The following is a 14,739-nucleotide window of genomic DNA, read 5'->3' on the forward strand; positions in this document are numbered from 1 at the left end:
TCCTTCCTCGTTGATTCTGCATAGAAAGGTTTTTCAGGAATAAGAGCCATTTGGAGAGGCCCTGTATCTTTACCCAGAGAAGCACAGCGATGCGGGAGAGCCTCACAGGTTGAGGACACAGGTGGCCCTGGGTTCGAATTCTGATTCCCTCACTTACCAGCTGTATTGGCCCTAGAGAAGTCATTTAATCTCACTTGAGTTTGAGTTCTATTTTTATCTGTAAAATTGGAATAATAATAGTTACTTTGCAAAGTCATTGAGAGTTAAACCAATGAATGTATAAAGCACCTATCCATATGTATACATATAAAGCATGTAACATGTATATAAAGCTGCGATGTATATAAAGCTCAGATGGATTTGAAGCATATAACGTATATAAAGCCCAGAATTTCTAGCTCTCTTTCTCCCACCTCTGTGCACCTAATGAAACCAAACTTCTCACTGCCAGCACTACCCACAGCATCATGGGTAGACTATCGTGTGAAACATTATACAATATTTCTGGATTTTTCTAAATAACGGGGTCATTCTGCCAAAACTTCTCAGCCCAAAGGGAAACAAATTTCAAAACCTTCGACGTTGTACTGGTCTTCTCTTTGGTACTGTTAGAGTCGATCAAGCACGAGGCAGGATGAGGGGGAGTTCTACCTTTAGCTGAGGCACACTGCTCCTTCTTGGCAGCGGGCGCCTGGGCTGCTGCAAACAGTTCACCTGCTTCTCGTTAGTAAGAACCCATAAACTATGAAAACCGTAATTCTTCATCGCAGCTTGGCAGGAGACATTATCATCTTCAATTTATGCTTTTGGAGAGTTCTGTTTACTTTGTCCACGTTTCATGTTAATGTCATTTTCAAACCGGTGGGGACCTCGCTGTCCAAGGTGATCGGAGACACGCTCGGTTGCTTAGGGTCGTGCAGCAGAGTTCCATGCTGCGCCCTGTTTTCACGGGGACGTCGGTCTTTCAGCCACTCTGAGGTCAGAAGAGAAGGTGTCCGCCCAGTGTACATATGTCAACGGCAGAAATACCACAGGAACCCAAGAGCGTCTAGCGTGGCTGGCGGGGCTGCTTGCAGAAAACGCAGGAATAAAGCAGCAGGTTGACGGCACTGAGGAGCAGGAACCTAATCAGCCCAGCTCCAGGAGTGCCAAAAAGCCTGTTTAATATCTTTTGCTTTTACTCTTCTAAGCCACCTAGAGGGAGAATTGCTCGCAAACACCTAAATTCATTACATTAAAGACAACGAAAAATGATTAGTGCATGGGGTAATCTAGAGGACGAACTTGAAGTTCTTCTTTTGACCTCTGCTAAGGTAAGAGCCATGCAAGGGACTTCACAAGTTTTACACAGACGCCCAGAGGGTCGTGTCTAATGATGAGTAAGTATTACTGAAATATTTGCTGGTGGGAAGCGAATGAAGTGCAAAGACAATGCCATAGTTTACATTTTAAAAAATTTACTGGCTGCTACTGAAAAGAGATGAGCAAAACTAGCACGTGAATGTTGCTGAATCGCTTATTCGTCAGGGGTGAGATTCAGTTTCTGAGAGAACACCACCACGCTCATAGATGCTCCCGCGTTCTCCATATCCGCAAATCCTCCTTCTCTTAAATGCTTTTATTCCTGGTAATGAAGAGTGCTTTCTGAAAAGCATCACTCGACATTTAGAAAGCAACATTTCAAAAGGGGGCCTGATGAAAATTTCTGAGGTTGTGCAAAGTATTGCAAGAGAACCTTTAATCTAATAATTAATGCTAATTAATCACTGGATAGATACGCTAACGTCTGGAGACATACATAGCCCAAGAGCCAAGAGAAGGCCCCCGGTGCAGTCTTCCACACAGTGGGGACAGGGTCCGGAGTCCGTCCCTGAAGCTCCCCCATACCTCTCACCCTGCACCAGCCCTGGTTCAGAGCATGGAGCTCCCAGGAGAGCGTTGTGGGAAACAGTGACTGAAGGCCAGTCCGTTTGCTCACCAGCATTCACTGAGGCTCAGAGGTGGAAGTGGTTCCTCAAGGTCACGTTTCACAGGTCTCCTGCTGCCATTCTCAAGTGCATTTCTGAACTGCTTTCTGTGTGTAGAGCCTTGCGATAAGCTCAGACACACAGATGGCAAGTTGTGATTGGCTGTGTCCCCACCAAGTATCTTGGTGGAGCGGGAAGACGATAAGGTAGTTTGTATACTGGTGTCAGAATTTGCTCTGTTTGGGGAAAACCTAGATGTGATCATTAGAAAGTGTCTCTCTATAGACACTGTCTTTTTTCCCCCAATAAAGTTAAGAGGTTTTTTTTTTATTGTTTCCCGCACCTCACTATACAAAATTTCAAGCATATACCGAAGTGGAAAGTATTTTACAATGGACACCAGTATCCCCTCCACCTAGAGTCTACCACTAACATTTATTTTACTTGCTTTATGACACTTGTCCATCTACCTATCCTACTATCCATCCATCATTATCTGTTCCTACTCCTGTAAGGATACCTATAAAAGTGTATTAATGTTTTTAAAAAGATTTTATTTATTTATTTTTAGAGAGGGGAAGGGAAGGAGAAAGAGAGGGAGAGAAACATCAATGTGCAGTTGCCTCTCATGCGCCCCCTACTGGGGACCTGGCCTGCAACCCAGGCACGTGCTCTGACTGGGAACTGAACCAGTGACCCTTTGCTTTGCAGGCCTGTGCTCAATCCACTGAACTACACCAGCCAGAGCTTAAAATATATTAGTTTTTATTAAACAAAAACCCAGCTCACTCTGAATTATGCACACAGATCTTTACCATCGTTCAATGTATAGGCGCTGTGAAAAGTAAGTTAGCTCAAGGTTTTATCTGCTCGTACCAACCCTGTAGAGTTTTCAGACCCCTCCAAATGTTTGGCTTTGTGAAGGCATGGCTGTGGGTTACAGAAAAATAAGCTTTCTGCTACAGGTCGTCAGGAAAAGTTTCCAGGAATGTCAGCAATGAGTATTCTTTGTTGTTTTGCTCTATACCTTAGTATTTCCTAATTACTCCTTGAGTGTAGAAACATGAAGGTTTCTATGCCTCAATTCCTCATTTACAAAGTGAGTTTTACAGCATAGCCTCATCATGAGGATCCAATGTGAAAACAAGAAAATGCTTCGTTGCCGTTAGTGATCGTAATGCATTTGTAATAAACTGCAGCTGAGGCGATGGTCCACACTGCTACTTGGCTCTTGCAAATCAGTCAGAGAGATTCCAAAGGTTAAAGGGACAGAGTATTGGCAGATGCCTTCACTCTGCCCATCAGTACGTCATCTTGTCAAGGATCTAGAAGAATATTGGTGTATATCACACAGACTTGTTTTCATTAGTCAAGTGTTTGCCTTGGAAATCATCCCAGCCTTAAAACAATACTTCCATTAGCTGGGCACAGTACCTATAATTATTCATCTTATCTGACCAGTGCCAAACTATTCTACTTATGCATCCCATTTACACTGGCAGTTCTAAAAGGGGAGGGAAGAATTCGCTCATTGTATGCGAGGGTCCAAGAACGTTGATTTCTTTGAATAAACGCCTATAAATGAACTTTGGGTAGAGATTCCTGAATCATAAATGACAAGTCAGGTACCCTAAAGGACAAGTCTAAAGGTGATGAAAGCCCTCTGTCCTCATATGGGAAAAATTCTGTTACAAGAGTATCTTAAGTTTGTAAGATACAAGTTTTTATCTCTGGTTGGATACAAATCAAGAAAGTAAGGATCAAGGTCAAGAGCCAAGAAACGATAAAATATGCAGGGAAGTGAGTTCATTATCAATTACTGTTATCGAAAACCCGACAGATCTCTGGCACTTCCGTTTATGCTTAAGGAGGAACTGAATAGAAAGACAGATTTGAAATTACCCTTACCCTCAAAAAGCATCCATTTCACTAAGAGGTGTTTAAAGAAAACAATTGGGAGAGAGAAAAATTAGACACTGTTAGCAGATGAAATAGGTTATGTGATCAGAGAGAAATAAACGTGGTTTGTGATTTAATTACAAGCTATACTCAGCATTGAGCGTGTCTGCAATGCGGACAACGTCACAACAATGAGGGGCCTCTGAGAGGATTCACACGGCTACTTACCCCACCATTCAAAACAGGCTTTTAGGGCACGAAAGGGAGCGCTGGAGGGAAAGGCGGCTCTGCCTGTCTGAAGGACAGGGGCCCCTGGCCGGTGCTGACAGCAAGGACACATCACACCTTAATCACAGCGATGGGTGTGCATCAAGCTGCCATCCTCTGACGCCACCAAAACATTCCAATCATGCAAGTCGGTTCCCTCATTTGGTCCCATTTTTATAAAGCAAACTTCTCATCATATTTAAAATGTAGCATCCTATATGATGCACATACCAGGAGAAAGGAGTTGCCCAAAAAGGTCCAGAACTTGTGTGCCCTGCTAGTGAGGCTGTTCATCATCACGAATAGTAACAAACCGGTGGGGGGGGGGGGCTAGTGAGATTGTTCATGGTCACCACAGTAACAAACCGGGACGGGAGGTGAGCACTCATAGGCGGAGCCCACCCCAAAACGGAATTTATTTATAAAAAATTGTGTATTTATTTGTACATGTTTAAACTTTAGTCACCTTCAAAGTGCTCTCCATTTGATGCAATACACCCATCAAGACATTTTTTCCACTGCTCAAAACAGTTTTTCAACTGGTCGGTTTTGATACCTTTTAGTGTTTCTGCTGTTTTTTTTTTTTGTTGTTTGTTTCACCTCTGCCACATTGGCAGAATGTTTCCTGTTAAGGACTTTTTTCACCCAGGGGACACCAAAAAAAAAGCTGCCCAGGGCGAGATCGGGTGAATAGGGAGGGAGGGGCATGGGGGTTGTGCTGTTTTTAGTCAAAACTGTTCAACACTCAGGTGGTGTAGGCAGGTGCACTTGTAAGTCACCCATCATGAAATGGGCAAATGTGTTGGGTCTTCAAAAAAATATTCACTGAAGCTGATGGCAGCTTCTCACAACAACGCCAGCTGGTACACTGATACAGATGGGTTCCTAGAACACTTACCTTGCGGGGGAAGCCTGTACTACAAAGGACCCGCCCTCCAGAAGCTAATTCCGGTTTTGTTTTGGGTCCCCCTCATATGTGTCTACATTGTATACAATCACATATTCAACATATATTTCTAAAAGAAACACTGGACAATATGAATGTATAGCAAAGCAGATACCTAGATAGTTGGGTAAAAGTTTGTAGCCTAATAAAATTTTACCATACTCTGAATTAGAACCATGTGAGTACTTCTACTGTGCTGTCTGGTAGTATTGTTTATGTCTTCCCTTAACTGCTGATGGCTCCTCATTCATCTTACCTGACTGCCCGGGGGGAGGTGCCCCGGACGATCCTCTCGGCAGGCAAAGGAACACCGTCAGAACTGCAGCTCTGTTCCCTGCACACGGCTCAATGGCGATGGGCTTGGGCGCCCCCTGAAAAAGCAAACTCATTTTCAATTTGCATAATTGGCATGACACTGCTATTTCACCTTCCGCCTCTCTGTGCCTCAGTCAGCTACCCTGTACCTTCCCAGTGGTTGGGGACACACCATGTAAATTTTGAAAATAGTTTAATTAAATATTTTATTGGAGTATGCATCTTTTGCAGTGGTGGTCATTAACATTTAAAAGACATTTTTCTGGAGTTATGTATTGGTACATATTTTTGCAACTGTTGAAAAGTAGTCTTTGTTTTCTTCTATTTTCAGCTTGTTTTATGTTTAATAGAGGTTTTTTTAAAAAGAAATTTTAGGTTCACAGCAAAATTGAGAAGGAGGTGAGATTTTCCATATACTTACTGCCCCCCCAACCCCATTCACAGTCTCTCCCATTATCAGAGAGATACATTGTTGCAATTGATGAAGCTGCATTGATACATCACACTCACCCAGAGTCCAGTTTACATTAGGGTTCACTGTTGGTGGTTTGGACACATGTATGATGACCTGCATCCACCGCTGTAACATCATACCGAGTAGTTTCACTGCCCCCAGAATTCTCTGTGCTCCACCTATGCATCCCACCCCCGTCTCCCCATCCCTAGAAACCACTGATCTTTTCACTGTCTCCACAGTTTTGATATTTTTGGTGTAATAGGGTGGTTTTGGCTATTTTGCTCAACAAGTTGCAGGTGGGATATGGCTGACCTATCATGCAAAATTAAATAGGAGAAAATATACCACAGCTTTAATTATTAAAACAAATGGTTAGTTTTCCTCACTGGTGACATTTGAACTTTTCAGGACACACACACACACACACACACACGTAGTCATTCACCTGGAGTATTTTAGAACACTACTATTTCCAGAAAGTTTAATGAGGCATTGAAGATAAAATACGTCCTCTTTCATGTAAAACTGAGACTGAAATTTCTGGTGACAATGGTTTTATGTGGTTATAAAGGGTTTCTCCTTTATGGCAACATAAATCTCAGGTTTTAAAATTATCCCCACACAGATTCTTTTGGGGGGGGGGTGGGTTTCAACAGAAAGGTGAACGTGGCCGTCGTGCTAGAAGTAAAGGGCGTAAAAATCTTCCCAGAAAACGCTGTAAGCCATGTTGCGGTACTCGCATCAAGTTACATGATTTATGGTTTTACACTTTAAAGCTTACATTTAATTTAACAGACTGATTTTTGAAAATGTTAAGTCAAAATCAGCATAAGTACATAGACATTCTCCAATGATGTAAATATTTAGAGAATAGGCTTGTCATATTCTAAGGCGAAAAGAAAGATGCTATGAATTTTTTGAGCCATATTTCAAGGCTATTGAAATTTATTCTACATTAATAAATGCAAAGTATATGTAAAGGTCAATTGGTTAAAATATACTAAGAGAAAATAAAATAAATTCAGGTTTAAATGATGGTGATATATTAGAAATACCAAAATCCCTTTTACTTTACCTAAAGAATAATCTATCATTTCTACCATCAGCCAAGGCTGTCTTTGCTGTTTTGTTTTTAAGCTCTGAATGCAGTAACTGGCAGTGTTCACAATATCCAAAGTCATGTTAAAATAATGGATTATGAAAATAAGACAGCTTTGAGGATTACAACAAAATAAAACAAACAAGCCGAAAAGGTTGAGAAACAGTGGTTGTTGGTTTAAGGGATTTAGAAAAGCAAGAACCAATCTGAGAGCACAGGGGTTGGTACTGTTGCCGGGGCCGCCTTTCTGTGTCTCTAAGGCTTGCAAAAGTAAATGCTGATGCCCAGGGCACCAACCGAAGGGAAAGTAGAAAAATAACTGTAAATTTCTGAAAATTAAAAAACGGACTTTTCGGCCAACCCAATACTCAATACTTTAAACTTCCGAAATGCAGCAACAGATAGATACAGTGTAGTGAAAGGCCTTGACCGTCCAAAGGGAACCATACTTACATAAAGGTCATTTCTGTACAAATCTTCCTAAAATAATGCTCTCCCTCTTAATTCTACTGTTGTTCCAGAGAAAACTTCAGAAACTTCTTTATATTGATAAGCCATATGAAAGGAGATTATAATTCTATTTTAAAGTCAAATTGTCTTACAGCCTTGTCTATTTTGGGCTATAAAATTTTCATAAAAGGATATTAGCAAAACTATGAATTATTCATTATATTTAAAATATTAGTGGCTAGCACAGCTCTTTGACACTTCTGGCAGGAATTCACATAATTAAGAGAATTATTTCCAAAGACTTTGTGACAAATCTCACTTTCAATCAAGATTTTTAAATGAAAAAAAAAAAACACTTTATAACACTTGAATTTTGCAACAGAAAATAGCAAAACCCCATGAAGGATATTTCTGATACCTTGAGGTTTGTCAGTTGTTGGGTGATAAACACATACCCATGAATCAAAATCATTTCACGATGACATAACATGTTTACTGAAGTGTGCAATTTATCATGCCTTTTCCAGGGCTGCCTTTGAGAGAGATAACGCACGGGTTTGTTTGCCCACAGCGCCTAGCAACTGTGGTCTACTTCTAGGAGTTTTCTTACTTGTTGTACTGCAAGAAGCTGGTGTTAGGCTGAGCGGGAAAACATTGCTGACAGTTATGTAATTAGCAGCCACTGTTTATTAAGCAGGCAGCGCTTTTACAAAAGATTTGTTTTGTTCACGCCAGCATTTTTAAAAGTACTCTACTCATGTTTGCTAGTTCTTGTTTTTGGAGGTAACAATTCTGTGTTAAACCTTTTCCAATTGTCAGCTATTAAAGATAAGCAAGTTACCAGAGAAGCTTCCTGAATCCTAAGGGTTTTCAAGATGACAGTTCTTAAAAATCATACTGACGTGTTCTGTAAGTGGGGCCACCATTCGATCTGCCCTGGGCACCCACCACTGTGAGAATCACTGGGTGCTTGGAAGACACCAGGGGGGAAAGCTGGCTGCGTGCTGCTTTCTCTACTGGCACAGAGTGGGAGCGCATGCGGGAGGGATTCACTCCCAGAAACCACGCCGAGGTCCTCCCCTGAAAAACTGTCCCCGGAACGGTCACTACAATCTAATTGGTAGGGCTCAGTGCGACACTCCAGGACTCAAGAGTTAATAAATATGGTGCTGTTTCCTTTCTCAGAAACTTACTAGTTCCAACGCGGGGCTGGCAAACTGCAACCCCTTCAAGGCCCGGGTGAGTAACTTGGTGACAAGCGCACATGTATCCAGTGCCTACAGTACGCCTTGTGCCATGCCGTGTGCTCACATGGCTTTAACCCGGCCCCAGGCGGCAGGCAGGGGCTCTTCCCATTTTACACATGTTGAGATTGACGTTCAGATTTAAGTGACAAACTAAGGCTGCAGATGTCACAGGCGACAAAACCAGAATCTGGAACAAGGAAGTCTACCTTCCGAGCTTAACCGCTGCGTAACCGTCTCTAACAGGGAAGAAGGCTCTCCTAACTTCTGGAACAAGACAATACACACTGACGGGCACTGCGGCGAACTGGAAAGTACAAGGTTTCTTTAAAGACATTAAATTTCTCTTTCTCCTTCTTCACTCATCAGTAACATCCCTCCTGTCTAGGAGATCCTTCTTGCAGGTCTCTAACTTTCCTAAAATGATACACCCTCAAAGCCAGCCCATCCAGGAAGCCTACCCTGGTCCGAGGGATTTCATCTCTGCCTCTCTACAGGGCCCAGCAGAAGTAAGGCCTGCTTGAGTGTGGTTGCTAGGGTGATAATATGAGTGTAATAATTTATAGTTTTAATTTGAACATTTCACCTAAAATGTCATACGGTGTGCTTGGGTGTGATATTACTCTGTTACAGAATTACATGCCGATGATTTTGTAATAAAATCAGGGGTGTTACTTGTGTTGGACTCTGTGGTTCTTTAATTGTACCCTTCCTAGCCTTCTTCATTTTCTCCTCGAATGACACTTGGGTGAATGTCCTGTCTTCCCACTCAAACATGCTGAGGGCGGGTCCAATACCTTGGTCATCTCTACTGACCCTGTACTCCCTTTCTGCCTTCGAAATGCCCAAGCACAGTGCACGTGCTACCTTCGGTGAACTTCTGTCTCCTGACCTTTCACTGTGGGTGCTGATGTCCATGCTGTACGTCACTATGAGATGCCTGCTCCTCCAAGGAAGGTATTGCATTGGATTCTTCTTTGCTTTTCCTATAGTATCTACCAGAGTGCATTTTGCTGATGGTAAGTGAAAGAGTGAATAAAAGAATAAATGAAATTGTTACGTGGTGAGACAACAGGTAGGCATAATTCAGTTTTACCCAAACTATGGATATTAAGGAAATAATAAAACACTGAAATTATTAGCCAACGTACTATTATTGAAAATATTGGCTAATGTTTACTGAGCAGTTATAAGTACCAAGCACTGTGCTGAGCATTTTACATGCATTATTGTGTATTTTTATATGGTGAAGAAATTGAAATTCACAGGTACCAGATAATACTCTCAGGGTGATACAGCTAGTGAGGGGAAGATCCAGGGCCGGAACTTCAATCTGTGTGATTCTAGTGTTTTGTTTTTAACCACTATATGATACTGCTAAAAAGTATAGCTTAAGAAGACAAGCGTTCTCTTTCTCTCAGCTTTGCTATTAATAGTAGGAACCAACTTAAGATATCAATTATAAACATTGTATGAACATACCTGCCCCATTTCTGACCAGGGTTCAGAGCCCCTGAGTTCTAAGACCCATTCTGCCACTATGTGGTGGAATCGTGGGCATGTTATTAAGTCAGTTTCCCCTACTGAAAGATGAACAAGTAGGTTGGATGATTTTTAGGGTCCCCTGAACATTCGGTGACTCTGATTTATGGCTACCCTCCAGAACGTGTGACATACCAATATCTAATACTTTGTTTAAGTACAGTGAAATTTGAAATTGCCAACCCTCAGGAATTCTTTTTCCCTGCCCAGGTACTTTAAATGACACATCTAATTTTTAAAGCACATTATTATACCATATGATGAATACATCACACAAGACTAAATGGCCACCATCGCATGCCAAAAAAGCAATTAGAAAATTGAATCAAGGAATTAAGGATTAATGTGGATATGTTATACCTGTCAGCAGGAATAAGTGTTTTGACAAGAACAGAATGAAGTCTGACAGTGTGCACAAATACTAATCTGATATGTGAGTGAAATATTAAAAATGCACACAACTGCACATTAATCACTGTAACATTTCCCCACGAAAACATTTTTAATGCCATTCTTATCAAAACCCATCTATAAATAAAAATGAGTCTTTTTCAACAGCTTGCACAACTTGGTATTTGCAGTTTAATGAGTGTTTATATTGATATGAAATTTAGTTTTTAGTCACATTAGTAAAATAGAATTAATTTACTGAGCATTGAATTAAGTCAGCCTGATGTCTTGGCTCACAGCTGATCAAGTGTGTTGATTCCATAGGATCAACAAATATCAAGATTCCAGATCTCAAAAACAGATTTTCTGGGTTTTGTTTAGACTTGGGGAAAAAAGTGAAGATCATATTAGCTCCTTATTTACTATTTGCTTTTCATGAAATGATAAATGGACAAATGCATTAGCTGGCTTTACTTGCTAGGAGAAGAATTCATATTACTAAAAGAAATTAAGCTGATGGACCCTTTCAAAACCAGGGTTAAACTGCACTGGAAGCAAATTCAAAGAGAGTAAATAAAGTGTTACACGCGGGGCTAGGAAGAGGAATAAAACATAATATTCACAGAGTCCGTATGCGGCTTCGGAGGTTCCAAGGGTGTTCCAACTGCATGCTTAAGCTTCGTGTCGCACCAGATACGAAATTTTTCCTTTGTTGAAATGACTCCATGTTCAATCTCTGTTCAAAATTTCTCGCCACACACACATACACATATGTAAGGTTTACATCTAGAGTAAAATATTTTGTTTAACTGGGTTTTGCTGTGATTTTAATCATGTGGCACTGAGCTAGGGAGGCTGGATTGTGATAGCTAGAGTTTTGTTACCTATTTTTTCAAAGGTATTTAGGTCCTGGAAAATGAGGATATTATCTCTCTTTGAGATATATAGTCATGCTTTGCCCTGAAGTTGGCCAATTAAATGTGAATGTTAAAGGAGGTGACTTTGAACAGATTATCTTTAAAAGTTGATTCCTGATAGCATTTCTCAAAAATTTGAAATAGATTATCTATTACATAATTGCCATAATTAGATTTTTAACAACCTGTACTTTTCTCAATGGCTGAGTGCAAACAGCAACCTCCCCACTATACATACATCATACATTAATTCCCAAACTGGGACCACCTTCCTGACCGCAAGAAATACTGCGAAGTGTGAGAGGCCAGTGTGCCTGCCAAATCAGCTGACTTTCCGTCTTGCTTGAGTCCAGCCCTGTACTTGTGTTCAGCCAGCCCTTCCGCAGAGACCACCTGCCAACGTCCACTGTTTCTGCACCATCAGGCTGAAAACTCAACTGCCCATAAGAAGGCTTCCCAGATCGTCCCAGGCCACTCCGGGTTCTCCTCGCTCTGCTCTTTCTCAACAGTTAGGAGTAGCTCGTTTTTCCGACCGTGACATTTGGAAGGAAGTGCAATGCAGTGGTTTGGAGAACAACTTACAGCACCTGCAGCCTGGTTCAAGGCCTGCTGTATCATCCAAGTGCGACCCGAGTCAGAACGCGTAACCCCTCTGTGTCTCACGTTTCCCTTCCGTAAAAGAGAACTAACAATGCCCTCCTCGTGGTGCTGCTATGAAGGCTAAAGGAGCTAATACAAACATATGCTGTTTCTGAGGTTCCAGAGGTGGTCCGACTGCAAGCTTAATTGTCATATTGTATCAACTATTTAAAAATAGTACATATTTACGTATGTACTATTGTATCCATATATACTATCGTATACATATATACGTATATATGTATAAAGCGTGGTACATGATACTTGTGGAAAATCAGCTATTATCCTTGTCATTCTGTCCAGTTCCCTTTGCTTTAGAATAGTTTTTTGTTCCATCTGAAGAACACATTCAACTCAAAAAAAGTAAGCTCTTCGAGGGCAAGGATGATATTTTTAAAACCTCTGTAAATGGCATGAAATGCATTAATTAAGAAATTCAGCTTCGGGAGAGAGTTTGACTGATGGCTGCAGGGTGGAGGAAACCTCCACCCAGTGCCCCACCTTCCACAGGCCACGTCAACACTGCCACTGAGTGTCTGCCTGTTTCCCCCTTTTTGTTCCCCGCTTTTCTCAGGGAGTCTTGCCTTGACTTTGAGTGCCATGTCCCACACAGACCTAGGTCATGGGCGAATGGGTATCTGTCTTTTCTTTTCCAAATTGAGCCCAACATACCTCTCTACCTACAGCTCAATGTACAATACGGTGGATAGATATAAGAAAAGCAGGAAAGATAGAAAATCAGGATCTCCGTATTTATTCCCCAGGCGGGTCCATTCCAAAACACATTATGGTATGTTGTTAATGCAAAATGTGACCTTAGCGATGCAGCTGATAATCAATTCAATTTGAAAGGTAAATGAGCTAGGCCCCCTGCTGGCCACTGGTGTGGGTGTGAGGTGCTCGCAGGGCACAGTGCCTGCCCTGGTGCAGCTTTCTTCACGCCAGGCTAGCTGATGGCTGGATGACAAGTTAGAGCTCGATGTGCTCCCAGAGTCTGCGCAGGGCTCTGGGGCTGGGAGTGGAGCAGGCAGAGAAGGTACCAGTGGTACCATTCTCTGGGGGGAGGACTTTACCTTGCCGCGGATGACCAGGAGTTCACTAGGAGAATGAGAAACGAGGGAGATTTCTGGCAGAAGTTAAAGCATGAATGCAGAGGTGTAAAGGCATGTGGCTATTCGGAAATTGGCTAGAAGTTCATTGTGGATACAGGCTAGGGAGTGTTCAGTAGGCGGGGATGAAGATCGGCCCTAGAGACATACTGGGGCCCTCCATGAAATCCAGGTCCCTCTTCCCGGCCATCCTGGGATTATCTCTACCTGCGCAGAGAGGTGTGCTTAGACGCTGGGAGGGAACCTGTGAGTGCACAGCACAGTGGGCCCCGGGGCAACTGTCATCGAGGCATGGTGCAAGTCACCCCACGTGGACCGCAGCCAGCCTTGCTCTATCAGGGACTCACAGAGCTCTTTTATTGCACTGTTGGTCAAAGCCGTTCCACCGAGTGAACATTAAATTAAAACATTTATTTCTGAAACTTCAATCATAAAGTTAAATCAAGAAGTACTGTGAAAACTGACTGTCAGCAGAAAGAATGAAAGTGCAGATATGGCAATACTCCTAATGAAGAATCAAATGTTAATAGATCCAGCATGGTAAATGACTTTCTACGCTGATTATACCAATCACAGCCTATTACAAGTAACAAAGGCATGGACAAACCGCTGAACCAAAGAGCTTCTCTGACTGGTTACAAGCGCACGGATGCAACTACTGTGCGGTGAAACCTACCCGCATCTCTTAGAGACGGAGCTGTTCTGGATAACAGAGTTGTCCCAGAAAGCTGAACATTAACCCTTCAAAGACTAAAACATTGCGGTTTTAGGATATTTTCAAATTAATGTGAAATCTCTTGAATATCAACTTCTCTGCTTCCCAACCAGACTATGATATACTAAACATCATTGAACATTGTACGAATGTCCCGTGATCATAATTAGGAGTATCTGTTTTCATAGTATGCTTAAGATACTTGGACTTGTATGTTTAGGTACGTACATTATAGCTACAGCGCTAGGGATTTCTTTTCTCCTTCTCTTTCTCGTTTTCTCTGAAGTCACCAATGCCAGCTTGCCTTCTGCTTACTTATCTCTCTATACAGAAGCAACTTAAAGATTGGCAGCCACCAGCAGGTGACAGGACGGCATTTCTGTAAAACCCTCCAATAATGCAAAGGTTAAGGTGACCTCCTTCTCAGGGGCTCTTCTCGTGCTCCCCAATAGCTTCCTCCCTGTTGCTATCAACGCAGTGAGATTTGTCAGCATCATTCAAAGCCCTGCCCGATCTCTCCATCACCAATACTATGGGCCACAGACTTCTTTCTGACAGTTCATAACGGTCCTCCTATGTCCCTTGAAGTTCATCGGCAGAGTAGCCTTCCCAAGTTCAAGAATTCTGACAGGGAAGTTTGGGAGTATTCTTATTACAAAGTCTAGAAATAGTTTATCACACCCAAATGACTTTACTGGATGCAAAGCAGACTTGGGTTCCAATCTAATGGGACCTTGGGCAAATTATTCAGCTTTTCCATGCCTCAGCTTTGTATGGGAAATA

The 14,739-nt window shown here is 42.0% G+C and overlaps 1 protein-coding gene across 1 annotated transcript in view; it reads right to left on the minus strand.

Moving 5' to 3' along the window:
* Window positions 1-14,739, minus strand: part of ATRNL1 (attractin like 1) — a 495,303-nt gene that overhangs the window by 91,961 nt on the left and 388,603 nt on the right. Inside the window, exon 28 of the mRNA XM_024555570.4 lies at window positions 5,336-5,450. Coding sequence (XP_024411338.3) covers window positions 5,336-5,450 — 115 coding nt within the window. The remainder of the gene's footprint in view (window positions 1-5,335; window positions 5,451-14,739) is intronic.

Source organism: Desmodus rotundus, chromosome 4 (genome assembly GCF_022682495.2).
Source record: "Desmodus rotundus isolate HL8 chromosome 4, HLdesRot8A.1, whole genome shotgun sequence".
Lineage (NCBI taxonomy): Eukaryota > Metazoa > Chordata > Mammalia > Chiroptera > Phyllostomidae > Desmodus > Desmodus rotundus.